Here is a 27,465-nt window from a genome sequence, read left to right as displayed (position 1 = left end):
AGTGGTTGATGGATAGTACAGGTCTAGATTCAGTATTTCACCAGAGGCTACACTACCTCTGCATTTGTTAGCTCAAATTCTTCTAAAATAAATTTCCCTCATCAAATATGACTACCTTGGAATACAGCTCATTCAGAAAAGGCATAACTTGGGCTTGTTTTTCAAATGGGCACTGAGCCTACATTTCAGGCCATTTTGATTGGGGTAGCCTGGCCTTTGGGCCCTTCCCAACTAAAGAACTATGAGGGGCATACATTCTGTTTTAGGAGGATTGTTACTGTAGTCTCTGTGTCACTTGCAGGGGGTCGGTAATAGAAACTATTGGCACTTCATACTTCTTCCCCACAGCTCATCTCTGATTTTAGCTGCAGCTGTGGTGGACAGTTATGCACACGGATGGCTTCCTACCTGAAGCACCTACCATATCGCTCAGCTTTTTGCAGCATGGAGTGTGGGAGTAGTTAATGTCCCGAGGATCAGCCTTCAACCAAGGGTAGCTAAATACTCAACCTCACAGGGCCAATTCTGAAGTGCATACTAAACAGTTCTCCAGAGGGTGGCAGGCAGGATTAAGCTTTGTTGCCCACTGTGCTAACACTCAATAATGCCCCCATTACCAGCTTTCTCTCCTCTAGTCCACTCTCTGTACTCCCTCTCTCCAGCTTCTAGGATCTCTTCCCTAATAAACTGCCTGCTTCCAAGTTGTGTCTCAAGCTCTGCTTTGGGGGAAATGTAAATTAGGGCAGGATCTCAAAATACTTTAGTCCATGGCATTAATTCACTCAGAAATATTTACTGAGTGATTATAATGGATCGGGCAGTGTATTAGATACTGCAAATACGATGGTGAACATGAGATCAAGTGTGATGGCGTACATGGATAAATGGGCAATAATTGAATAATGTATCAAGCATTATAACAGGATAAACATGGGTGCTATTAGTTGTGAAGCGTGGCCAGGTTTAGGATCCCTGAATTGTCCCTTGCAAAAATCCCATTTGCTAGGTAGTAGGGGAGAGTGAATGACAGAGGACAAGGCAGCCAAAGCATCCCTAGCTTGGACTTTGTGCCCAACTCCCAGGCTTCAGTTTGGGACTGAGGTAAGCCTAAGTGGCATGGTCGAGTCCTCCCTTCGTCCAGGCCACTACTTTGGCCCTCCTAGAGCCTTCACTGGAGGGAGCCCCATGTTGCTCTTACTGCATGAATCCAGTGGTGCTTCATAAAAGCTCAAGCCTGAAAAAAGGAAGCACTCCCTAACCACCCCCCCCCACTCCAAAAATCCCCAAAGAGAATACATTCTGCCCGCAAAGCCAGAGTTTTATTCTTACGACACAAAAACTGCCCGTTTGTACTGTGGCCTTAGAACCTTGACCTTGCCACAACCATTACCCTCCTTAGTGCTATATTAAAGGTGGAAACTTGAGCCCAATAAAACTTAAAATGTGAAACGAATGTGACTTTCCTCCCTTTCTTCTTTTTTCCTGCTGTATCCCTAAGTCTTCTGCTTGAAGGACTTTAGAACACTGTGTACATCTAGTGAGAAAAGTGTCCTGAGGCTTTCTCACCTAAAACTAACTATTTTGAGGCTATTCAGCCAATTTGGTCCTGGCCCTTAGTAATTCCTTTGCCAGTATCTTTCTATCAGTGGGGAACTTGGGTTCTGAATCCCAGTCAACGGCTGGGCCATTGGTGCTCCCAGAGTTCCAATGAGCCTTTCCACAAAGTTTTAACTGGGTTAAACATGGAGTTAAACTCCATCCAGTTTTCTCCACCTCATATGAAATGAACATCTTGTCTTCACCTGATGCTGAGAACGGATACTATCTAGAACTTATACGTAGCTTTTGAATTTTTCCTGTTTTAGCACTAATTTTTCCTGTTTGCTAATGACAGGAAAACCCAACTCAAATTAGCTTAAGCAAAAACAAAAACAAAACAAAACAAGGCACCCCTCCCCCTAGCACATAATCAATTCATGTAACTGCAAAGTCCAAGGCTCAAGTAATGTTATAAGGAGTCTTTTTCCACCTTTTGCTCTCCTCTCTGCTGTGTTTGGCTTCACTCACAGGCAGGCCTTCTTCAAATGGAGGCCACTAGTACAGCAAATGCAATTTTTACTTTTGATTGGGCCCAACAGTCTTGGCTTGACTCATGTGCCTACCCCTAAACCAGTCACAGAAGCCAGGGGAATGTGCTGCTCGGCTTGGCCAGGCCTAGGCCACAAGCTCATCCTTGAAAGTGGGCTGCGGGAATTTGCTCCATGGAAGTGTGGTGATTGAGACTGGCGGATTGAGACCTGTGTGTTTGTGTGTGTGTGTGTGCGCTGTATGTGCGGGTGTGCACACACACACACAGGGGGTAGTGTGGGGAGCATGGATGCTGGTCAGCCAAAACAATTCCCTTCTCAGTCCCTCTGTTGAGCTCCACACATATCCCTGAGACTGGACTCCTGTGGGACATGGATACCTCCCACACTAGACTTGTCTGTGACGTCAGCTGCTCCCCAGAGGCGGGGACCGCCATTCTTGCTTGAAGGGTTCCCCAGACTCTGTCTAGCCTGCTTACAGCTTGTCCTCTTCTTGCTCTAAATGTTCCTACCAAGCTGCACGGTGCATGCAATGTCCTTTCAGACACTTTGGCAACTAGTGAGTCATGTACACAAAGAACCATTCAAAGCAAAATGTGGTCATTTCTCTGAGAGAGTAGTGAAAAGATGTTTGGAGAGCAGAGATAAAGGCATATAACATCTGGCTGGGAGAATGAGAGCAGACAAATGATTCAGCGACTATCAAGCACCCAGGACAAGCTTAAGGGTAGGATGAATAATGATAATAACAGTGATAATAATAACAGCAGCTAATATGTATAGTACTTAACCATATGCCAGGCCCTGTTCTAAGAACTGTGTGTGAATTAACTCAATGAATCCTCATAATACTCTTTCAAGTAGGTACAATTATTACCCTGTTTTAGAGGAGGTGGCAGCATATGATTGGGTTTCTATCATGGAGGGTCTTAAAGGCCAGTATACAGTGTTAGCCTTGACTTGTAGTTCTCTGAGTAGCTGTTTCATGTTTCCCAATGGACTCAAACTTCCTGAGAACAGCACTTTGTACTACACTTGGGGAGAAGCTACGTATGTACCTCTTTGAATAGACCACCTTTACTGGAGTGAGCATTGTTAAACAAAATAAATGAAGTCTTCCACAGTGGTTAGAGCACTGTGGATCTGACAGGAAGTTATGGATCTGACTAATTGAGGCTTTCACCTCTGACTCAATGTGTGACTCTGGGCAAATGAACTAACAGCTCCATGCTTCTGACTTTCCAACTGTAAAAAAGAGGAAAAGAAGTATCCAACATACTTCACAAGGACACAGCAAGACCATAAATAAACAAACAAACAAATAAATAAATAAATACACATATTAAATTCTTGCAACACTTAAGAGAAAGGTACTAAAGAAACCAAGGTATTTTTCTTAGTTTCACCGTAACATCAGTAATCAGCAAATATGCATTAGGAGCCAAACACATTAGACACTATGGGATTACAACAGAATAATGAAACATGATTTCTGCTAGTCCCTGTTTTATAGGATTTGATGGGCAAGATCAGTTTGATTGGTAAATATACAGATTACTTAACAGAATATCAAAATGGTAAAGTACATTAGCGCTCATCTGGTTCAACATATATATATGAAAAATGAGATTCAAAAGGGATATGTAATAGTCTCAGGAAGAGTGTTACTAACGGGGAAACACGTGTCTTCAAAGAAAAAGCCTGGGCTCAGGGTCTGAACTTCCGTTGAAGAGGTTACCATCTGTGTGACCCGGGGCCAGTCGCTTAGTTTCTCCGAACCAAATTCCTTTCCTCTAAAATAAAGATAATGATTTACTTCCAAGAGCTGTTGTGAAGATTAAGTAAAATTATGCATGCCTGTAAAACTTTAATCCAGTGCCTGGCTTAGCACCACAAGTCAACTATTATTATCGTTACCTCTGCAGGAGAAAGCTCTTTTCTGGCTCTTTTTCTGTAAGAAAAAACATTCCTTCACCAGTCAGACCCCATTCACAAGGTCACAGCAGAACAGAAAGTGCTTTCAACTACACGGAGATGGGTGCTGCAGGAACTTGGACCCAGCCATCCCGGGCGGCAGAGCACAGCCGCCTTGGCAAAGCCCATCTTCCATTTCCTTCCGTTCCTTTTCGGGAGAGCCAGGCTTCCCCCCCACCCCCCCCCACGCGCTCGGTTATCTTATTCTCTTGCTTCGCCAGGTCGCTGGCCCCTCTCTGGCTTTTCTTTGCGTCCTCTCGGTCATGCGGGCCCCGCAGCAGCCGGGAGGCCAGAGCCTGCGGCTCGCTCCCTCCACGCCCCAGTCTTCCTCTTCGCTTCCGCGGGCCGCAGCTGCGTTCCGAAGCCAGGTTTCCCGAGGGGATTGACACGCTGGGGGGGAGGAGCGGTTTCTTGCTGCGCGCCTCTCAGGAGCATTACGGCCGGGCTCGTTCCCGGCTCCGGCCGCCAGCCCCAGCCTCCCGGGTCCGGAGCGGGGACTGGCGGAGGCGGCGAGGGAGGGAGCGCGAGTGAGGAGGCACGCGCCCGCCCGTCCGCGCCCAGACCGCCGCAGCCGCCTTAGCAGCCATGGCCGAGCGCCGCGCCTTTGCCCAGAAGATCAGCAGGTAAATCTGGGGCGTGGGGCGCGCCGCCGCAGCCGGGGGAAGAGTCGGAGAGTCCTCCCGGCCCGGGCCTAGGAGGCGGGTGGGTGTGGCGACGCGGACGCCGGGATCCCGCGGCCTGGTCGGCGGCTGGGCGGAGGGGGCTCGCGGGGGCCGCGGGGGCGGCTCGCGGCGGACGCGGTGGCTGCCGAGGCCTGGTGCCGCCCTCCGAACCCGGCCGTTAGCCCGTGCCTCGTCCGGGGGTGCTGAGAGCCCCGCACGCCCGTGCGCCCGCCTCCGCCGGCTCCTCGGGCCTCCGGGCCTGGAGTTCAAGGCGGCTTACTGAAGGGCGGGCGGGCGGGCGGGGGAAGCTTGTCTGCCGGCCGCTCGGCGCTTCCCAAATTCTTTGTGTCCCCACCCCCGGGCTGGCCGGGGCCCTTTCCCTCTCCCCGCCCACCCCCGTTGCCCCTCAGGAGGGTGCGGGGGTCCGCCCTCGTCTCCACCCCAACAAAAGATTCGGCGCGCGGCGGGCTCCCGGCCGGTGCGAGGCCGCCCCCCTCCTTCAAGCCTCTCACCCTTCCCAGAAATCTGACAGGAATCCTCTTTGCAGCCAGGGGTCCAATTCAGAGTGGGCTCGTGCACCCAGAATCGAAAACGTACTGCCTAAATGAAAAGTTGAGAGCTTGTGGTCTGCACCTTCGGTGTCCAGCTGCCCGATCTGACGAATTGTAGGCTGGAGCTTGATCTTAGTAGCGTGTGAATGTAAACTGCGCCTGTGTTTCTCATAGCTCCAGAGAAAGATGGATGATAGGCAGTGTTCTTTATACACCGGCCCTTTGACTCGTGTTTTAGGAGTCTAGCAGTGAGCAAGCGATCACAGTTGAGGTTTCTGAGCTTTTCACCCACTTGTAGAGGGGAGGTTGCCACCTTTCTTCCCCCTAAAAAATTGAATTACGGTGGAGGATTCTAATATTTGTAGACTTTCATTGTGGAATATATCAGTGTGTATGACACTAGACATGTTTTGTTTAATAAGACCATATTTCTGTTAATCTGAAGTCCCAAGAGAAGAAACATTCGAATGTATTACTTTTTCGACAGTTGTATTTCTGTGACTCTGGATCTTTTTAGTTTGCTGATATTTATTAAAGATTTTTGGACCTACCAAACAAGTCGTTTCTTAACTGCTTGAACTTCCATAGTGTTACTCTATTTTGACACTTTTTCATTTAAAACTAACATCTGTTTCATTTAAGCTTTGTGCTTTTTTTTTTCTTTCGAGCTTTAAAACACATATTTTATTTTCTCCTTAAGAGACAAAAGAGCAAGTGCTTAAGAGAATAAGCTCAGACTGTGACCACGGGCTTAAATCCTGACTATTATTTTCTAAGTTGGCACCTTGGCCAAATTGTTTAAGTTCTCTTAAGCTTTACTTGTTTGGAAAATGGGTAAAAAAAACCCGGTACCCAGCTCATAGAGTTGTTGTGAACATTAAACGGAATAATTTGTGTAAAGGGTTTAGTACAGTGTATGGCCTTTACTAGCTATCATGGAACACTTAACAATAATTAGCATAACCTAGGGAGCTGTGATAGACTTAATAGGAAATTATTACTTTTGTTCTTTTTAAAATTTTTTTTGTAAAATAACTTGGTTTTGTTTCTGTAGGCAGTGCCATTTAAAAGTAGATGTATTACTTGACATGCATGCTTAGTATTAATTTCTTTTAAATAGAACCAAAAGCTTATCTCTGAGAACATTGTGCTGATCAAGAAAGTGCACATAAGGGAGTTAGGTGTGAAATACATACAATGTCTGTTCTCCATTCATGGAATTTGTTCTCAGATAGGGCATGACAAAACACAAGAAAAAAAGATAACCAGTTTTGCAAAACAACAAAACAATTCAAATTAGTATAGCCGTGTAAAGTTATAAAAGTAAGTAAGGCAATGGAAATGAAGAGACATGCATTGACTGGAGAGATACTTAGGAGGTAGGCATGGCAGTGATTGATGATTGCTTGGATAAGGAAGGTGAGGAAGATTGAAGAGTCTGGGAGAACGTCCAAGTTTCTGACTTGGGCAACCACGATGGAGGCAGTTGTTGAGATAAGGGAGGACAGGAGGAAGAATGGGTGTGAGGGTGGGAAATGAGGTGGGATGGAGATGATGATTCAGTTTTGGACATGTTGATTTTGAGGTGCTCATGGAGCATTCAAAGAGAAGTGTCTATGAGGCTGTTGGTACAGGTTTAAGGTGCAGAAGAGAGACTGGGTTGGAGATCTAGATTTGAGAGTCATCAGCAAGTAGATTGTAATTAAAGCCAGAGGAGTAGATGAGATAGTTGAGGAGGAATGCACAGGCTTAATCTGGAGGGAAGACCAAGGACAGAACTGCTATAGATGATGAATTATTATCTGCTTATTGTGAATGAAAGGTACTTTCCGCCAAGATACCAAATATGGCAGAATAATATCTCTGAATAAATTCTTTTTTTTTTTTTTTTTTTTTTGCGGTACGCGGGCCCCTCACTGTTGTGGCCTCTCCCGTTGCGGAGCACAGGCTCCGGACGCGCAGGCTCAGTTGCCGTGGCTCACGGGCCCAGCCGCTCCGCGGCATGTGGGATCTTCCCGGACCGGGGCACGAACCCGCGTCCCCTGCATCAGCAGGAGGACTCTCAACCACTGCGCCACCAGGGAAGCCCTGAATAAATTCTTGTTCTGCTTCTTAGTTTCCTACTGGGGGGAAGTATAGCACAACTCTGGAGACAGACTGCCTGGTTTGACACCCTAGCACTGCCCCCCATTGTGTAAACTTGAATGAGTTACTTCCTCTCACTTTTGTCTCATTTTCCCTGTCTATAAAATGGGGTTAATAGTAGAACTCACCTTATAGGATTGTTGTAAGGGTTAAATAAATCCATACGTATAAAATGCTTATGACAGTGCTTTTTAGATAATAAGTACACAGTAAGTATCACTATTTTTTTTTATTATTACAGGATTTATAATATGGCCTAAGACTATTATTTGGAAGTAATAATCCTTTTTATGATATACCTGTATGAACTTTGTTGCTCTGTGAAAAACCTGTTGCTACTGGAAAACTTATTCTTCTTTTTTAAAGCTTTATGATTTTTCAGAAACCTTTACTTTGAAAAGAATTATACTGATCTCTTTTCTGGTTCAGTTGTTTCCTAGCCCTTTGCATTTAGTGCTGTTATTTTTTGAGGCTGTGATTTGGTGATTTTTTCAAAGCTCTTTATTCTGCATCACTGATTGTGCTACTAACCTTGGCTCATCATAGAAAAGCAGACTTCATGTCAAGTATTGCCTCTTGTCTGTTCTCCCTACATTTATGTATGTATGTATGGCTGCATTGGATCTTTGCTGCTCTGTGTGGGCTTTCTCTAGTTGTGGTGAGCAGGGGCTGTTCTCTGTTGCGGTGCACAGGCTTTTCATTGCGGTGGCTTCTCTTGGTGTAGAGCACAGGCTCTAGGCGCACGGACTTCAGTAGTTGTGGCTCATGGGCTCTAGAGCACAGGCTTAGTAGTTGTGGCACATGGGCTTAGTTGCTCCGTGACATGTGGGATCTTCCCGGACCAGGGATCGAACTCATGTTCCCTGCATTGGCAGGCGGATTCTTAACTACTGAGCCACCAGGGAAGTCCCTGTTCTCCCTACTTTTTGAGGACAAGGCATATGCCTTGTTAACCTTTGTAATCACTTCCTAGTGTATAATAGGTACAATTTATGGAATGTTGATTGTAGATAAATGATCTAGGATTTTGTTTGGATTATTTTGTCCTATCACTTGATATTCAGCTGTAATGAAGAACATTTGTGTATACTTAAAACACTTTTTACCACATTCTCATCTTCATAACCCAGAGGGCAGAAGGACATAGTAAAGAAGGTAGGCTCTAGGTCACATCACCCAGGTTGAAATTCTACCTATACCAAATAATAGCTGTGTAATTCTGGGCAGTTGATCTAACCTCTTTGTCTTGGTTTGCTCATCAGTAAAGTGGAGCTAAAAACCTCTGTAGGGTTAACTTGAGGATTAAATGAGATAATACATGTAAAACACTTAGAACTGTGCCTGAAACATAATAAGCATTCAAAAAATGTTAGCTGCTGCTATTATTCCTATATTATTTACTGTTATTTGTTTATTTTTATTGGGGTATAGTTGTTTTAAAACGTTGTGTTACTTTCTACTGTACAGTGAAGTGGAGTTCCCTGTGCTATACAGCAGGTTCTTATTAGTTATCTATTTTATACATATTAGTGTATATATGTCAATCCTAATCTCCCAGTTCATCCCACCCCACCCCACCTACTTTCCCCCCTTGGTGTCCATACGTTTGTTCTCTACATCTGTGTCTCTATTTCTGCCTTGCAGACCGGTTCATCTGTACCATTTTTCTAGGTTCCACATATATGTGTTAATATACGATATTTGTTTTTCTCTTTCTGACTTACTTCACCCTGTATGACAGTCTCTAGGTCCATCCACGTCTCTGCAAATGACCCAGTTTCGTTCCTTTTTGTGGCTGAGTAATATTCCATTGTATATATGTACCATATCTTCTTTATCCATTCCTCTGTTGATGAACATTTAGGTTGCTTCCATGTCCTGGCTATTGTAAATAGTGCTGCAATGAAGATTGGGGTGCATGTGTCTTTTTGAATTATGGTTACTTACTGTTATTTATTACTCCCATAATCCAGATGCAGAACTGAGGCCTACTGAGAATGAGATTATTTGCCTTAATTGAGGCTCAAACCCTAGTCCTCTGATTTCAGATCTTAAATTATTATTATTCGACTGTATTTTCTTTCTGCAAAATATTTTCTTCTGTGGTAGTTCTAGATTTTCTAACAGCGCTGCTATTAGTATACCAAAAGTTACCCTTGTTTTCTTAATCTTTGTTAATTTTGTATCATTTTGCTGACTAAGAAGCAGAATTTAATGAAAGGCTTTCATCAGATCTTTATTTCTGAGGAAAATCTTACATGAGTAGGATTTCCTGGGTATGGGCTTATTTATAACCTCAATTATTTTTAGTCTTGAATCTGTTCATAACTGGCAGAATAAACTCAATCTTTTAATCTACTTTGTTCAATTCATAATCTCACTCCTGATCAAAGTAAGTCCTTTCCACATAGTATCAACTATTTCAGTGCTGCCTGTTTCATCACTTTGGACACATATACCACTTCCCTGACCTTCTGTTTTACTCATCTCACTAACTGTTAATGCTGAATGTCTAACCTGTTTCTTGCTCCTGAGCTGCAGAGTCGTGTTGGAGGGAGACTAGAATAGTCCAGAGTTGATCTTTTTAAAAAAAAAATTATTTTTTTATTTATTTGGTTGTGTCGGGTCTTAGTTGCGGCAGGCGGGCTCTTCAGTTGCAGCAGGCGGGCTCCATAGTTGCAGCACGTGGGCTCCTCAGTTGTGGTATGCAAACTCTTAGTTGTGGCATGCATGTGAGATCTAGTTCCCTGACCAGGGTTGGAACCCAGGCCCCCTGCATTGGGAGTGCAGAGTCTCATCCACTGTGCCACCAGGGAAGTCCCCAGAGTTGATCTTTTATTAATTAATGTTTTATCATTTGAAATGAGGTTTATTCCAAATAATTTCTCTTATTTATCATCTTTGTTTCCCTACCCCATCTTTTACCGAAAAGTTTGGGACCATACCACATGAGTCCTTCATTTTAACCTCAGCATATGACTGTCCCAATATATCGTTCAACCATCTTTCTCTTGAGCCTGAAGGGTGTCTTGTACCTAAAACTTACCTGTTTTATTGTACTTTGAATCCCATACCTTGCCACCTCCTCCCAACCTTGATCTCACAATTTTCCCTTTCCTTTCTAGCATCTTCAATCTATTCTTTTTTATGGATGTTTCCCTTAAGCCATAAGACTTATCCTGCCTTTCTCATCATAAAACAAAGAACCATCGAGTCTTCTGGCATTTCTGGCTGCCAACCAATCATTTCTTTTTCTTTTATAGTCAGCTTTCTCACATGTATGTGGTATAGTCACCAGTACTTCCTGCCTGTTCTCTTTCTCATCAATCCTGGGGCCATATGGCAGTGCTTACCATGCTACCTTATGTGTACTTGGATTATAGAACTCTTGAGAATTAGGAACATTTGAATTTTTTCTTTTGTTCATCACTGATTTCATGAGGTACAGTTTTTTTTTTTTTTCTTTTTCTTTTTAAACTTGCTCATGCTTGCCCTCCTTTCCCCTTTCCCCCTATTTTATACTGCTTTTCAGAGCTCTTTGAGGGCTGGTCTAGGTCTCTTTATCTCCAGTGCTTAGCACAGAAACTTGTGTAAACTGGACGCATAAGAAGTGTAGGAATGAACACCACCCTGCCACCTTGGAGCATCTTTCATTGCCTCACAAGGTCATGGCTGATCTAGTCCCTTCCTCCTCTAATTCAAACGTGTTACAAATGAAGTCTCCCTAAAACACAGCTTTTATCATGGCATTCTTATGTTCAAAAATATAAATATAGTGGCTTCTTATGGGGTTAAATCCAAACTCCTGCTTGCACTTTCAAGTCATCTATAATCTGGTCCTTCTCTTGTTGCTTATTCTCTAGCTTACATTTTGGACTAGTCAGTCTGGTGTTTTCACTTTACCCCCACAAATGCTCTGCTCATTTCCATCTCTATAACTGTTCTGTTGGTTTTTTTTCTTTTTTATATATCCTGCCTCTCCTTTTCTAATTCTTACCCTTTGCTTCAGAGTACTCCAAGCTGCTGTCCTGACATTTGGGATAACCATTTCCTTGCTTTTCTTTATTTTTACTACCTGTGAATGCATCCCTAAGCAATATAATTTTTTATTTTTGAATTCATTTAAATAGAATCATACTGTATGTTTGCATGCTTTTCTGTCTTACTTCTTTTGCTCAAAATTATATCTGTCAGATTCAGCCATGATGTTACAAGCAGTTGAAGTTCATTCGTTTTCATTGCTTTATATTATTTCATTGTATAAATATACCACAATTTTCCATTCTACAGTAGATGGACATTTGGGTTGTTTCCAGTTTTTGACTATTAGAAACAGTGTTGCTATGAGCATTCCTATACATATATTCTGGTACATATGTTCATGAGTTTTTCTATGGTATGCTCAGGTGTGGAATTGCTGGGTTTTTATTGCTTGTCCTAACAGTTTTATTTATCATCAAGCTTATTAGGCTATGCCAAACTGTTTTCTAATATAGTTGTGGAAATTTACACTCCCACAGTGTTGCTTTACATGGTTACCATCACTTGGTATTGCCAACTTTTTCATTTTGCCAATCTGATGGATGCCTGATGCTATCTTACTGTAAAAGTTTTAGTACATATTTACTTGATAACTAATGAGATTGAGCCCTGTTTTGTATGTTTATTGACCATTTGAATTTATTCTTTTGTAAATTACCTAATTAGTTTGCCATTTTCCTTCCTTGTTTTTTCCCTTTGGATTGTCTTTTTCATATTGATTTGTGTGAGTACTTTATATGTATTCAGTAGATTAATCATTTATTGATTATATGTTTTGCAAATATCTTTTCCTACACTGTGGTTTGTTTTTTAATCCTTTTTATAGAGTCTTTTACTTTTTTGGGGGGGGGGCTGCACGTTGTGGCCTGTGGGATCTTAGTTCCCTGACCAGGGATCGAACCTGGGCCTCCTGCAGTGGAAACATGGAGTCTTAACCACTGGGCAGCCAGGGAAGTCCAAAATGGAGTCTTTTGAAAACTAAGTTTTAATGCAGTATATCAGGTTTTTTTTTTTTTTAACATTTGGTATTTTGGAGGTCTTGTTTAAGAAATATTTTATTCTCTGAGGTCATTAAGATATTCATCTGATTTATAATAAACTTTGTAATTACCTCCTTTGTGTTTAGGTTTATATTCCACCTGGACTTGATATGTGTATGGTGTGAAATTTTAATTTTTTCAGAATGGATTCTCCTTTCCCCACTGATCTGTCCTGCCATGTCTATAATAGATGTGTGTGTCCTTATTTGTGGGGTTTTTTATGGGCTCTCTATTTTGTCCCAGTGGTCTGGTTATACATCTTTTCACTAATTATAAACAATTTTCATTATAATAAGTTTTGGAATTTGATAGACTACCTCCTCCCACCTTAAAAAAAAAGTGTCTTAGCTGCTCTTAGCTTTTTGAATTTCCATGTATATTTTAGAATCTACCAAAAACAAACAAACAAAAAACTCCCAAATCCTATTAGAATTTGATTGGGATTGCATTGAATCTGTACATCAATTTGGGGGAGAAATGACATTCTTATAATCCTGATTCATGGTTGTGGTGTATCTCTCCATTTATTTAGGTCTTTGTATCACACAATGAAATGTTGTAGTTTTCTCTGTACGGTTTTTGCATATCTTTTGTTAGATTTATCCCTAGGTGTATAATAATTTTGTATCAGCTATATACCTTGTTAAACTCTTGTTAAATCTAAGAATGTATCTGTGGATTCCTTTGTATTTTCTTTTTCTTTTTAAAAAAATTTTTACCAAAGTTTAATAATAGTCCTTGATTCTTCAAAATGGGCACAGGCTTTTCAACTCTGGACAGTCCTCAGGTTACACAATAGCTTTGTGGGACTGATTTCAACCAGAACTGTTATGCTTTCTCAGGAAAACACAGGGTCAGTCTTTTTCAGGAGACCTTATATTCCAGCTCCATACTTGAGAAACTCCTGGTACAGGACAGACTGAATAAAGCTGAGGGGGAAGATCAGGCTGCAGTCAACCTACTTACTCTCCTGTGGCCTTTATATTTTCCATGTAGACAGCCATATCATCTGAAAATCAAGAATTTTTGTTCTATCTTTTCCAAACCTTGTAACTGATTAATTTTTTTGTGTTGGTCTGCAGGCTATTACCTTGCATTATTGTACAGATTTTTACTACCATTTCTACTCAACATTGTGTTAATATTGAGCATCCTCATTTTGTTCATAATCTCAAAGGGAAAGCTTTCTGTGTTTCACTTAATATTAAGCCTGGTGATTACTGTAGGTTTTTTGTAGGTACTCTTTTAGGCTGGGTTCCCTGGAAAATAGAGACTGAAACAAGGATTAATAGTTGAGGCTTGGACTTCCCTGGTAGCGCAGTGGTTAGGAATCCACCTGCCAATGCAGGGGACACGGGTTCGAACCCTGGTCTGGGAAGACCCCACAGGCTGCGGAGCAACTAAGCCAATGTGCCACAACTACTCAGCCTGTGCTCTAGAGCCCATGAGTCACAACTACTGAAGCCCGTGTGCTGCAACTACTGAGCGCGCATGCTGCAACTACTGAAGCCTGAGCACCTAGAGCCCATGCTTCACAACAAGAGAAACCACCACAATGAGAAGCCCATGCACTGCAACGAAGAGTGGGCCCCGCTCGCTGCAACTAGAGAAAGCCCGTGAACAGCAACGAAGACCCAACGCAGCCAAAGAAAAAAAGTTGAGTTTTTTTCTGGGAGGCATAATCCCAGGGCATTAAAGAGAAGAGGGAAGTGAAGAAAAGGATGGGAAACAATGTAAGGTGATACCTTATCTCGTTGGCCACTGCTTCACAAAGAGCTAAAGAGAGATCGTTTGCCAGGTGTGCATGCTTGGCCACACAGGATATCTTTAGACAGAGGAACAGTTCCTTAGATGTGTAGATGGGACTGTGAAAGAAGAGGAAGTTTATCTACCTGCTTTTCTCCTGCATCCTGTTTTCCATTAGTCAATTCAGTCTCCACAGAGAGTTAGTTTAGTTCCCTTTAGTTTCTGGGATGCATCTTTTGGACCCCTTTGGCAACCGCTTGAGATGTCTCTTCTTTTTCAGTGGCCTTTTACAGAAGGGACTTTTTGGTTGCAAGTGACAGAAACTCAAATCAGATTAATTTGCACATATCAAAAGTGCTGACTCATGTAACTGAGTACATTGGGTCCAGGGATACAGGTGATGTTAGTAGGCCTCTTATCTTCATGTTTTGGCTAGATTTTCCACAAAATTGTAACAAAATGGTTACAATGAGAATTGACAGCCCCAGGCTGGAATCCTACAAGTTTAGTTGTGGCAGAAAAGATCCAGGAACTCAGTTATTGGTCTGGCTTGGATCACATGTCCTTCCTTGAACCAATTACTGTGTTTAGGGATATAGGGGATTCTGGCCAGTCCTGGGTCATATGTCCTCTATGGTTTGGGGGAGAGATGTGATGGTGTCAGCAACACCCAATCTCAAGGAATGAGTTGCTTATCAAAAAGGAGTTTCTAACCAAAAGAAGGAGGGTCAGAGTGCTGGTCCCCAAAACAACTGATATTCTTTAAAATTAGTCATTTGAAGTTGTGTAGCATCCCTATAATCATTTAAATATATAGCTGTATAGTCAGCTCTACTACCTGCTAAAATTTAAATGTAACTGGTGAAATACAAAAAACAAACAAAACCAGGGTAACCTGATGCCAGCTGTGGATCCCGTCTCTTAACTTTAAGTTTAGCTCTCACCTTAATGCCAACTCAGAGCCTCCCAAAGAGGTCTACTTGCTTCTTGTTTTTTGGCTTTCCCATGCTTCTTTCTGCACCTGCACTCCTGCATCATCATGAGGTGTTCCATGTTTGTCTTGTGACACCAGAAAACTGAACTCCTTCACTCATAGCAGCCTTTTAATGATTTTCATAAACTTTGCTAAAGATACAGGGATGGTGGTAAGGAGCCTCAGAGTCAAAACTTTCTTAGTGACTCCACTCCAACTCTCCTCTTTTTCCTGTCACCATCATTCTTTCTCTGACTATAAGCAATTTCTTACCCTTATCTTCACAGAGTAGTTCCAACCATATCCAAGCTCTTTCTGTTTTTAAAAAAGACAACTTTATAGAGGTATACTTTACATACCGTACAGTTAATTCATTTTTAAGTGTACCATTCAGTGATTTTTAGGAAATTTATAAAGTTGTGAAACCATCATCTACAATCCTGTTTTAGAGCATTTTCGTCCCCCCCCCAGAACCCCTTGTGCCAGTTTGTAGTCACTCCCTAGTTCCACCCCAAGCCCCAGGCAACCACTAATATACTTTGTCTGTCTCTCTTTCTCTAGATTTGCCTTTTCTGAACATAGCATATAAAAGGAATCATACAATATGTGGCCTTTTGTGTCTGGCTTCCTTCACTTAGCATAACATTTCAAGGTTTGTCAAGTAGTAGCATGTATCAGTACTTGTGAAGTGGCATTTCATTATGGTTTTGATTTGCATTTCCCTAATGATTAGTGATGTTTTTCTTGTGCTTATTAACCATTTACATATCTATTTACATATCTAGCTATATTGGTGAACTATCTATTAAAATCTTTTGCTCATTTTAAAATTAGATTATTTATCTTGTTTTTGAGTTGTAAGAGTTCTTTATATGTTTTAGATACAGGTCCTTTATTAGATATATGATTTGCAAATATTTTCTCCCTGTCTGGTTTGCTTTTTTATTTTCTTAATGGTGAATTTTTTTTTTTTACATCTTTATTGGAGTATAATTGCTTTACAATGGTGTGTTAGTTTCTGCTTTATAACAAAGTGAAAAAATATGGAATGCTTCACGAATTTGCGTGTCATCCTTGCGCAGGGGCCATGCTAATCTTCTCTGTATCGTTCCAATTTTAGTATATGTGCTGCTGAAGCGAGCACTTAATGGTGAATTTTGAAGCACAAAGATTTACATTTTGATGAAGTCCAATTTATTAATTTTTTTTTCCTTCTATGGATCATGATTTTGGTGTTGTTATCTAAGACTCTGCTTAATTCATACTCAAGATTTCCTTCTCTGTTTTCTTCTAGAAGTTTTTATAGTTTTAGCTCTTTTGGTTTATGATCCATTTTGCATTAATTTTTGTGCATGGTGTGAGAAGGGGTCTAAATTCATCTTTTGTATATGAATGTTCAGTTGATGTAACACTCTTTGTTGAAAAGACTGTCTTCTTCTCATTGAATTACCTTGATACCTTGTTAAAAATCATTGATCTGAGGGCTTCCCTGGTGGTGCAGTGGTTGAGAGTCCGCCTGCCGATGCAGGGGACACGGGTTCGTGACCCGGTCTGGGAAGATCCCACATGCCGCGGAGCGGCTGGGCCCGTGAGCCATGGCCGCTGAGCCTGTGCGTCCGGAGCCTGTACTCCGCAACGGGAGAGGCCACAACAGTGAGAGGCCTGTGCACCGCAAAAAAAAAAAAAAGAAAAAAAAAATCATTGATCTGTATGTTTGTCCTTACAGTATCAAACTGTTCTGATTACTCTCATTTTACAGTAAAATTTGATAGCTGGAAGTGTAAGTCCTTCAACTTTTTTCTTCTTTTTCAAAATTGTTTTGCCTATTCTGGATTTTTTCCTTTTCTGTAAACATTTTAGGATCAATATCAACATGAATTTTACCAATTTCTGCAAATATTCTTTTGGGGTTTTGACAGGGATTACATTCAATCTGTAGATTAGTTTGGGGAGAATTGCCATCGACAATATTAAGTCGTCAAATCCATGAACACAGGGCTTCCCTGGTGGCGCAGTGGTTAAGAATCCGCCTGCCAGTGCAGGGGACGTGAGTTCGATCCCTGGTCCGGGAAGATCCCACGTGCCGCGGAGCAGCTAAGTCCATGCGCCAGAACTACTGAGCCTGCACTCTAGAGCCTGTGAGCCACAACTACTGAGCCTGCGTGCCACAACTACTGAAACTCATGCGCCTAGAGCCCATGCTCTGCAACAAGAGAAGCCACAGCCCACCGCAACTGGAGAAAAGCCCGTGCGTGGCATTGAAGACCCAACGCAGCCAAAAAAAATAAATTAATTAAATAAATAAATTTAAAAAAAAATCCATGAACACACTGTCTCTTCATTTATTTCGAGCTTTTTTGATTTCTTTTAGTAAAGTTTTAAAGTTTTCAGTGTGCAAGTCTTATACTTTTGTTAAATCTATTTCTAAGTATTTTATTGTTTTTGATGTTATCATGAATGGAATTAAAGAATTATTTTTGGTTTGTTTGTTGCTAGTTTATAGAAATACAATTGATTTTTGAATATTGAATTTGTATCTTCTGACCTTCCTGAACTCATTTATTAGTTCTAATAATTTTTGGTGGATTCCTTAAGATTTTCTGCCTACAGGATATATTGTCTGTGAGTAAAGATAGTTTTATTTCTTCCTTTCCAATCTTAATGCCTTTAATTTATTCCCTTTCCTTCCCTCCTTCCCTCCCTCCTTTCCTCCCTTTCCTTTCTTCCTCCTTCCCTCCCTTTCCTTCCCCCCTCTCTTCCTTCTTTCCATTTTTCCTTCCTTCCTTCCCATATTCCACTGGCTGGATCCTGCAGCGCAGTGCTGAATAGAAGTGGTGAGAGTACACATCCTTGCTTTCTTTCCCATCTAAGGAAGAAAGCATTTCACCATTAAGTATGATGTTATCTGTAGGCAGATGCTGTAGGAAAGGGAAGGAGGGGATGAAAATTTGAGAAGTATTTAAGACTTAGGATGAACAGAGTTTAGCAACTAATTGTATACAGTTTACACCAGGATATAATTTGTATGTTTGTGGGTAAGGAGATTCTGGCTTTTGTTTTATGAAGTAGAGTGGAGTTAAGGATATATTTATTTCCTTTAGGGAGGATTGACTTTTTACAGTAGAGGTTTTTTTCCTTTCAGTTTTCTTTTTAATTGCCAATTTCAGATCAGTGTTAATTTTTTCAAATGCTAAATTTAAAAATCTTTTTTCTGTAGTTATAACTTAATATGTTCCATCAAGTAGGGAGCATTATTATCACCATGTTTTAGTTGAGGAGATTGAGATATAGTGAAATGCTGTAGATCAGAATGATGGAGACTTCCAAGTCTCCTTAATACAGTGCTTTCTAAATCTTTAACTTAAATGTCATCCCAAAATAGCGTCAGATGGGATACATGAGTCATCTGACATCTTTTTTTCCTTCATCCTCCCCCAAAAGGAACTATGTCTTAAATGTTAAGTGTATTATAGAGAAGGATTATTCCTGTTCTTTGGTTTCACAAATCAACCTGTATGTGTTTTTGTTTTCTTGGGGTTTTAGTGGTTACTGGTCCACTCTGGACCTTAATTCCTAAAGAATTTAACACAGGATAACTTACAAATGACAGTGCCTCAGATGGGAGTTTTATTTAGCCATCCATGAAAGATAGGAAACAGATCATAGCAATGGTGGTAGTTATTATAGTGTTCCTATTAATATGCTGGTATATACTACAGACATTTTTACTGGGCATCTTTAACTGACCTCCTGGTTAGGTTCTGGAGAATAGAGAAATAATTAATATAAACTATAACTAGAATTATTTACCTTTGGAAACTTGCTTCCATAGAAAGACGCCTTGGGAGTTTAATGGATCTGAATTCAAACCCTGCCTCTACCTTTCATAAGTTACTCTATTTTTCAAGTTTATCTAAAAATATCTATTTTTTTCTTACTATAAAATAATATATGGTACTGCAGAAAATGTGGAAATACAAAAGGCCCAAAAGATAAAATAAAAATCACCCATAATTCTTGATTTAGACAAAAATCTCTCAGTGGAGCTTACGTTCAAGCGATGATCTTTGCGAAGACTAGAAATAGCTTAAATGTCTACAGTAGAGACTGGTTAAATGTGTTGCAGTTTATTCATTTTATGGACTCTATATCAGATAAAAAGGAGAACAGTGGTTAAGAGTGGGGGCTCTAAGTTGAGACCTTAATGCTATTCCTTATTGGTTGTATGACCTGAACGTCTTAAAACTTCAGTATGCTGGTATAGTGCCTACTTCATGAGTTCTTCTGAAGATTAAATGAGGTATATCAAATTTAACACTTTTATGTGTACCTGGCACATTGTAAATGCTTGATAAATATTGCTAGAATATTATTATTAATTTTATGTGCTGATATGGAAAGATTCCTAAGATATATTAAGTGTATAATGTAAGATATTGAGAAAAGGTTATGTATGATGTCATATGTCATATTAAAAAATAAGGATTTCTTATATACGCACTGATGTACACACATCTTTTTCTTGAGGGACACCTAAGAAAATATTCAGTGGTCACATGTGGGGAATAGGGTTGGGGATTGGAAAAGGTAGAGAGCTATACCTTTTGTTTTTACTTCTTTGTGAAGTTTGAGTTTTTAATACCATGTACATTTTCCTTTTATTTACTTTTTTAATCTTTTTTTTTTTAAAGATGTCTTCCTTTATCAAGTTGTTTTGTCTTTTCTCCATACTGGGAAATCTTATTCACTCCATACTAGAGAAATCTTACTTTCTCTGCTTCTCATAGTAAGTTTATTTACATAATTGTAGAGCTTGAATGTAGTTCTAGAACCAGCCCTTTGCAGATATGCTAATGATGTATTAGAGACTACTTTGAGATAAGTAAACATGTTATCTTGTTAAAACATTGCTAAAAGAGAAAAGTTTCACATAGAATAGGAGAGCATTGTGTTTCAGTAGGAGTTTTTTTTTTCTTCAGTAGTAGTTTTTAAACTTTACCAGTTAACAAATGGGATAGTAATGATGTCAGCTAGGCTCTTAAAGAAAAGGTTTTACACATGTAGAACTCTTCTGTTGATTCAGATTTTTTCCCACCAGCAAACACTTACCTGACTACTTGACAGTAATAGATAAAAAGGCATACTTCTTGTCTCTTTCCAATCAATTAGAAAGCAACAATACTTATAGATTAATTTCCTCTGAAAGGCATTTGGAAAGTCTATATACTAGGTAGTCTCTAAATTCTTCCTTTTCCCTTACCTCCTTTTCTCTCTCTCCACTACACCTGTCTCTCCATTCCTTTCTCCCCACCCCCATTGTCTTAGTTGTCTTAGACATTGAGAATGTAAAGATTAATAAAATGTAGTTCCTGCACTCAAGAAGTTCCTATCAATTGTTCCATTCTAGCATTCTTATTGAACTACTTTTTTGGGGGGAGGAATTATGAATTTCGCTATAGTCTCATTTTTTTCACTTCAGCTTTTTAAACATTTTTAAAGCACCCAGAGTATGCTAGGCACTCTGCTGGAGGGTGCAAAGATAAGTAAAGCTAAGCGCTTAGTTCCTTGCAAGGAGATAGTTAGATTTCAGAACAATTTGATAGGTGCTATGACTAAGGTACTGCTCGGTTATCACAGTGAGGTAGTTCTTGATAGGAAAATGGCACCAGACAGAGTTAAAAAATGTATGTTTTCTTTAATGGCAGAAATTAGCCTGCTTTGAGACATTTATACAAAAAAAGAGACATAGTATACTCCTATCAGAAGTAAAGTTTCGGGCCTCCCTGGTGGCGCAAGTGGTTGAGAGTCCGCCTGCCGATGCAGGGGATACGGGTTCGTGCCCCGGTCTGGGAGGATCCCATATGCCGCGGAGCGGCTGGGCCCGTGAGCCATGGCCGCTGAGCCTGCGCGTCCGGAGCCTGTGCTCCGCAACGGGGGAGGCCACAACAGTGAGAGGCCCGCATACCGCAAAAAAAAAAAAAAAAAAAAAAAAAAGAAGTAAAGTTTCCTTGTCCTCCTTCATTCCTCAAGGAGGTTGCAAAGGTACCGCTGAAGAGGGAGAGTGTGCCAGGCCTGAGAAGCCATATTCCTGATACTTTACCACACCTTTTTTTTGTCCACCATACTTTTACATCTGTGGGTCGCATTACTACTATTCTAGAACAATCTACTTTGCAGTTTATGTGCTTCTATCGAAGAGAATGTTTATAAACATTAGGCTTTCTCACTGCAGAAATCAAACTGTCAGCAAGGCCAGGTTCTTATTCCACCATAGAAAGCAGTCTAGCTAGTCTGCTGCCTGTCTGAACTAGCCTCCTGGAAACTCCATTTCCTTAAATGAATGCGTATAAACACAAAATGCTTTGAAAGCACAGAGGACGAGTGTCTAACCTGAGGAAAACAGGGCAGAAATAATCAGGGAGGGATATATGGAGGATATGATATACTTCTTGAAGAGTATTTGGCACATCTGTATTCCATATTTAGTTTGCTGGTTTTCTCTGTTAAGGCAGAGTAACAATAACTGAAGTGTTTTAAACTAAATTATAGACGTAATTTGCATCTCTAAAACATAAGGACATTTCCCTCCATTGTTTTAATACTGTCTTCCCACATTAAAAAAACACTGATTCTTAATTATGTAATACCTTGTCCATGTTCAGATTTCTCATTATCCCCAGAAATGTCTTCTATAGCTGGTTTGTTCAAATCAAGATCCAGTTAAGGACCATTCATTGCATTTGGTTATATCTCTTAAGTCGTTTCTTCCCTTTTTGAGTAGACTTTAATTTTTAGTCTTAAGTCTTTTTTATGCTAAAACTTAGCCCACTGCCTTTATTTGTTTGTTCATCACATTGACTTGTTGAAGAGACTTGACATTTTAGAATGAGCTTTCTTCTGGTTTTTGTCTGATTGCTTTTTTTTCGTATTGTTAACACTGTTCTCTGTATTTCTTGTAATCTGGATGTTAGATATACAGGTTTGATTCAGTTCAGGTTAAACATTTGAGGCACAAATACTGGAAAGGTGATACAGTGTTGCATTTCTTTAATCTATTGTTTTCTTTATTTTGCCTCTTTTGGTCTTTAATACCAACTATATGCTATGGTAAACTGTGATTCAATCCATCAGTCATCCATCACGGACTTGGATAGTCACAGCATTGGAGTATCATCTGTTCTTGTCCTTTTTCTTTTGGGGATTTTTAGCTAGCCCTTTCTTGCCTTGTCTCTGATATGTGCCCTTACCTGGCATATTCCATGGTATATTCCCTTACACTTTTCCCCTGAGTTCTGTGTTTAATATAAACAGTGCCAGTTCCAAGAGATCTTATTCTCTTATTTGCATATTACATTGCAGATATTTTTTTGTGACTTTATAGGAGTAGCTCAACTAGCCTCTTTTATTTTAGTCTAAACTCTCCTTACTCATCTTTACTCAGGTGTTTCCTCTGGTTCCATGAAGAATGACTAGAGATGAGAGAGGCCCAGATTGGCCTTGGGACGTTCTGGAAATCATGGTTGATCGGGCATCTGAAAGTGGGACGAGGTTAGAGGAAAGGTTAAATAAATGCAACATAATTTTCCCTCAGGATGTGGATCCTTTGTTGGTTATTTCTAATATCCCATGGTGAACGGCCTTAGCGAGTGCTTGCTTTTGTAAAAACTGTAATTCATGTTGACATAGTAAGGGAGCTTACAGAAATGGAGAGAGTTGGTAAGGAGTTAAATAGGTCAAATATTGGATCATGTGCTTTTGGAAGGGGAAGAAGATATTCTGCTATTATAATTTAAGAGTGTAAGTAACTATGGAATTTTTGACCTACTCTTCTTTCCACTTTGCAGTTAATACTGATAGCTTATTAGAAATAAAAAAGACTTCCTTGTATTGCTTTACTATATGAGCTTCATTAGGAGTAGGAAAAATTGTTATTAAAAAAGTAATCTGTGGGCTTCCCTGGTGGCGCAGTGGTTGAGAGTCCGCCTGCCGATGCAGGGGACACGGGTTCGTGCCCCGATCCCGGAAGATCCCACATGCCGCGGAGCGGCTGGGCCCGCGAGCCACGGCCGCGGAGCCTGTGTGTCCGGAGCCTGTGCTCCGCAACGGGAGAGGCCACAGCAGTGAGAGGCCCGCGTACAGCAAAAAAAAAAAAAAAAACAAAACAAAAAAAAAAAAAAAAAAAAAAGTAATCTGTGATAAAGGATTTTAATTGATAACAGGTACTGTTATTCCTGATAACAGTTTATTCATTACATTTCTTGTGTTGCATACTTTGGACCATAGTATGGTGAGGAGATACTGTTTTTTTGTTTGTTTGTTTGTTTTTGCGGTGCACGGGCCTCTCACTGTTGTGGCCTCTTCCATTGCAGAGCACAGGCTCCGGATGAGCAGGCTCAGTGGCCACGGCTCACAGGCCCAGCCGCTCCGCGGCATGTGGGATTTTTCCGGACCGGGGCACGAACCCGTGTCCCCTGCATCGGCAGGCGGACTGTCAACCACTGCGCCACCAGGGAAGCCAGATACTGTTTTTTTAATTTGAGAAAATTTCCTCACTTACCATTGAGGAAATCTTTTCATGCAGAGGGTCTCAGTATAAATACATCCTTTGTCTGGGTTGCAGATGGTTTTATTGCCATTATAGCTCAGTCTGGAAATGGTTCTTATTTCAAATTATTGCTGATTTTCTCTTAGGGGGAAATTATGTCATGTATAAATAAGACAAATATTTGTAATGTGGGGATTATCCTTTGTCTCTGTTATTAAATGAAAGATTGTTATTAAATGAAAGATTGTCTCTTTTTGAAGTAATCATATTTTAAATTTTGTTTCACTTTTTAACATTTTCTGAAATCAGGATATGTCTTTCAATTAATTGATAGTGTATTGCTTAATTAGCGAGGTTTTTCTTTCTTAGCCGTACCTGAAGTAATACCAAGTCTTAACAGTTACTGAGATCTTGAACTTGATCACATATAGCAGTTTAGAATTCAGATTACTTGTGGTTTAGCCCCAGAAACACTGAGAAACAGAAGCACTGAGGTAGTGCTGAGGTTGGTAGACTGAGTTGAGTAGCACTGAGGAAGATAGCCACAATACTTGTTCTCTGTCTCTCTCTCTTTTTAAAAGCTTTTTCATATTTTCATCTCAGTCTTTACAACAGGATCAGGAGATTGTAAAGCCTTTAAACCAAACATAATAATGAACATTCACAGTGTATAGGCTTCATTAAAAGCCTAAGGGGAGTCATAAACTGCAGTGAATGTTCCTGTCTTCTCACATCCAGTCGCTTTACAGAATTTGCCCTTTGCCCCCTCCTCAATCTGTATCCTCCTTCAAAGGTTACATTCCTCCTTTAGCTTTCATCTCTAACCTCTAATCGTTTCTTCATGCTCTTCTCTTCCTCCCTTGTCTGTTCTGAGTTCGTCTTTTTTATTTATTTACTTATTTTTTAAAATTCAGTAGACCTTTTTGGGAGAGCAGTTTTAGATTTACAGAAAAGTGGAAAGTACAGAGAGTTCCCATGTTTACTTCCCAACCAAGTTTTCCCTTTTATTAACATGTTGGATTAGTATGATACATTTGTTATAATAGATTTGTTAAATAGATAAGCTAATATTGATACATTATTATTAACTATAAAGTCCATAGATTACATTAGGTTTACTGTTTGTGTTGTATATTCTATAGGTTTTGACAAATGTATAATGATATGTATCCATCATGATAGTATCATAGAGAATAGTTTCACTGCCCTAAAAATCCCTGTGCATTACTTACTCACCTCTTCCTTTTCCTCCTTCTTCCAACCCCTGGCAACCAGTGTTTTTCACCCCTCCATAGTTTGCCTTTTCCAGAATGTCATATAGGTGGAATCATACAGTATTGTATCCTTGTCAGATGGGCTTCTTTCACTTAGCAATATTCTTTTAAGGTTCTTCCATGTCTTTTTTGGCTTGATAGTGCATTTCTTTTTACTGCTGAATAATATTCCATTGTATGAATATACCATAGTTTGTTTATCCATTTACCTATTGAAGGATAAGCTTCCAAGTTTTGACAATTATGAATAACAGATTAGCCTTTTATAAAACACAAATATGATCTAAAGTACTTCAGATCACCTGTAAAGAAAAAGTTGAGCTAATTCAGTATTTTGAGCCTTAAAAATGATAACTCTTTTACCTTTCTATCAAAAATTTCTAACCGAGTGGTCAGCTCCTAACAGTGCTCAAGAGATGTGTGTGGAGTGATTGAATATGAAAAAAGTTAAGGGGGTATGGAAGAGAAGAAGGAGGCTAAAGATTATATCATAAATTTGGATAATTTTTGGAAAATGAAATTGTCTAGAAATTCAGCTGGAAATTTGAATGGGCACTAAGATGTTCAGGGCTCTGAATTCAACCATTAATTTGAGAACACTCCAGAACAAAAGTATCATCAAGCTGGCCCAGAATTGAAGGCAGTAGGCCTGTTTCACTTTACGTTCAGTGGAATGATAGGAAGAAGGTAGGGTTTATTTTTTGGAAAAGAGTAAAAGAACAAAAGGCAAGGTTTATAAAATAGTGACCAGTTGATGATCATAGGGTGGAGGTTAGATATTGACATCAGGAAAATAATTATACAAAATCTATTAATAGTTGTCTTTATTTTGTGTTCTTTAGTTACATTTTTTACTTAGTAAAAATGTTACTAATGTGAGGAAGTTATTTAATTACTGGATTTAAGACTCACTGAATATTTTGGTTTATAATTTTGTGAAGTCTAAAGAATATACAGCTTAATGAGCTACAAAGTCACTCAAATGTCTAAAATATTTTTGTTTTAGAAATATTTATTTATTTGGCTGCACTGGGTCTTAGTTGTGGCATGAGGGATCTTCGTTGCCACATGTGGGATCTTTTAGTTGCGGCATGTGGGATCTAGTTCCCTGACCAGGGATGGAACCCGGGCCCTCTGCATTGGGAGCACGGAGTTTTAACCACTGAACCGCCAGGGAAGTCCCTAGAAATGTCATTTAGTAAATTTGAAATACTAGTATGCTTCCAAGGGTCAACAAGCAGCTTGAAATCGTGGAACTTCTAAACTTTAATCCTGTTTCAAATAAGGACTTACTGGTCAAGTTATGTTATGGTAATGCCTTTGTGGTTTACTTCATTTGTCAGTAATACTATATATTTCATAGGACTAAATATACATTTCTCTGTTTTAAGTGCCACATGCTAAATATTTTAGGGGAAATAGCAATGAATGAAACCACTGCCTCTGTTTATATAGGGCATACATGAATGTGGAGAAAATAACTAGGAAGGAGGAAAATGCAAGTTAGGTTATGATAAATGCTCTAAGAGTTTTTAAGAAGGATGGTATTTTAGCTGTGGTGAGTCAAGAAGCTTGTATGGAAGTCTTGCCATTTGAATTTTACCCCTAAAACTAGTTAAGAGTTGAATTTGTGGATACAGGAGAGAAACAGCATTCTAGGAAGCAGTTTATGTTCATTGAGAAGAATTTGGGGAGGGATATGTAAGGCTGAAAAGGTGATTAGGGTCAGATTATGGAAAGCCATTAATGCCAGAGTATAAAGACAATTTTTATTAGTTAAGTAAAAATAGGGAATAGTTTTCTGGGGCATGAATATTGTTTATAAAGTACTTTGAATTAATTTTATATCCTTAAAATATATACACATTAATATATACATCTTACTGTAGCTTCCAGCTCTATCATAAACCGAAGTATCGATATGTTCCCTGAAATGCCATATACAAAAAAATCCTTATGTAAGTTGGCTGTAAGTATTGTACCCTATATCAGCATTATAAAGATGTTCTACTGTAATTATAAGCAGTATTTACCAAAATATCTTATAAATTTATAGCCTTATTGATGTGCTGAGATTTTGTTGTTTTTTAGATGACTTTTAAAAATACTTAGCTTTCTCCCATTTTAAGTTAGTTTGTTTTCTTTTTAAAAACAATGTATTTGCTTTTTTTTTGTTGTAGAACTGTGGCTGCTGAAGTTAGGAAGCAGATTTCTGGACAGTACAGTGGTTCTCCCCAACTGCTCAAAAACCTCAACATTGTTGGCAGTATATCCCATCATACCACAGTAAGTAGCATATTTAAAATATGATATGTTACTGTGTAATTCTGACTGGGCCATGAAAAAATAATGGAAAGATAAGAGTCAGTAGATTGGGTTCCATCACTACTCTCACTAACAACCTTATTTGTTGCTATCTCACTCTTT

The 27,465-nt window shown here is 39.9% G+C and overlaps 1 protein-coding gene and 1 non-coding gene across 5 annotated transcripts in view; one reads left to right on the top strand and one right to left on the bottom strand.

Moving 5' to 3' along the window:
• The first annotated feature begins 4,497 nt into the window (after positions 1 to 4,497).
• DOCK7 (dedicator of cytokinesis 7) overlaps positions 4,498 to 27,465 on the top strand; it is a 209,346-nt gene continuing 186,378 nt past the window's right edge. For 3 of the 4 annotated variants that reach the window (XM_060089896.1, XM_060089894.1, XM_060089897.1), the window contains exons 1-2: positions 4,499 to 4,684; positions 27,219 to 27,324. In XM_060089896.1, the coding sequence (XP_059945879.1) occupies positions 4,647 to 4,684; positions 27,219 to 27,324 (144 nt within the window). In that variant the 5' untranslated portion in view covers positions 4,499 to 4,646. Of the gene's footprint in view, positions 4,685 to 27,218; positions 27,325 to 27,465 lie in introns of all 4 variants that reach the window. The other variant, XM_060089893.1, reaches the window with a different exon arrangement.
• Positions 16,257 to 16,363, bottom strand: LOC132484858 (U6 spliceosomal RNA). Its single transcript, XR_009531389.1, has one exon. It is a non-coding gene; the product is annotated as a U6 spliceosomal RNA (small nuclear RNA).

The sequence above is a fragment of the Mesoplodon densirostris genome, chromosome 2, assembly GCF_025265405.1.
Source record: "Mesoplodon densirostris isolate mMesDen1 chromosome 2, mMesDen1 primary haplotype, whole genome shotgun sequence".
Lineage (NCBI taxonomy): Eukaryota > Metazoa > Chordata > Mammalia > Artiodactyla > Ziphiidae > Mesoplodon > Mesoplodon densirostris.
The sequence above is the reverse complement of the archived record's forward strand: the minus strand, read 5'-3'. Positions and strand labels throughout refer to the sequence as shown.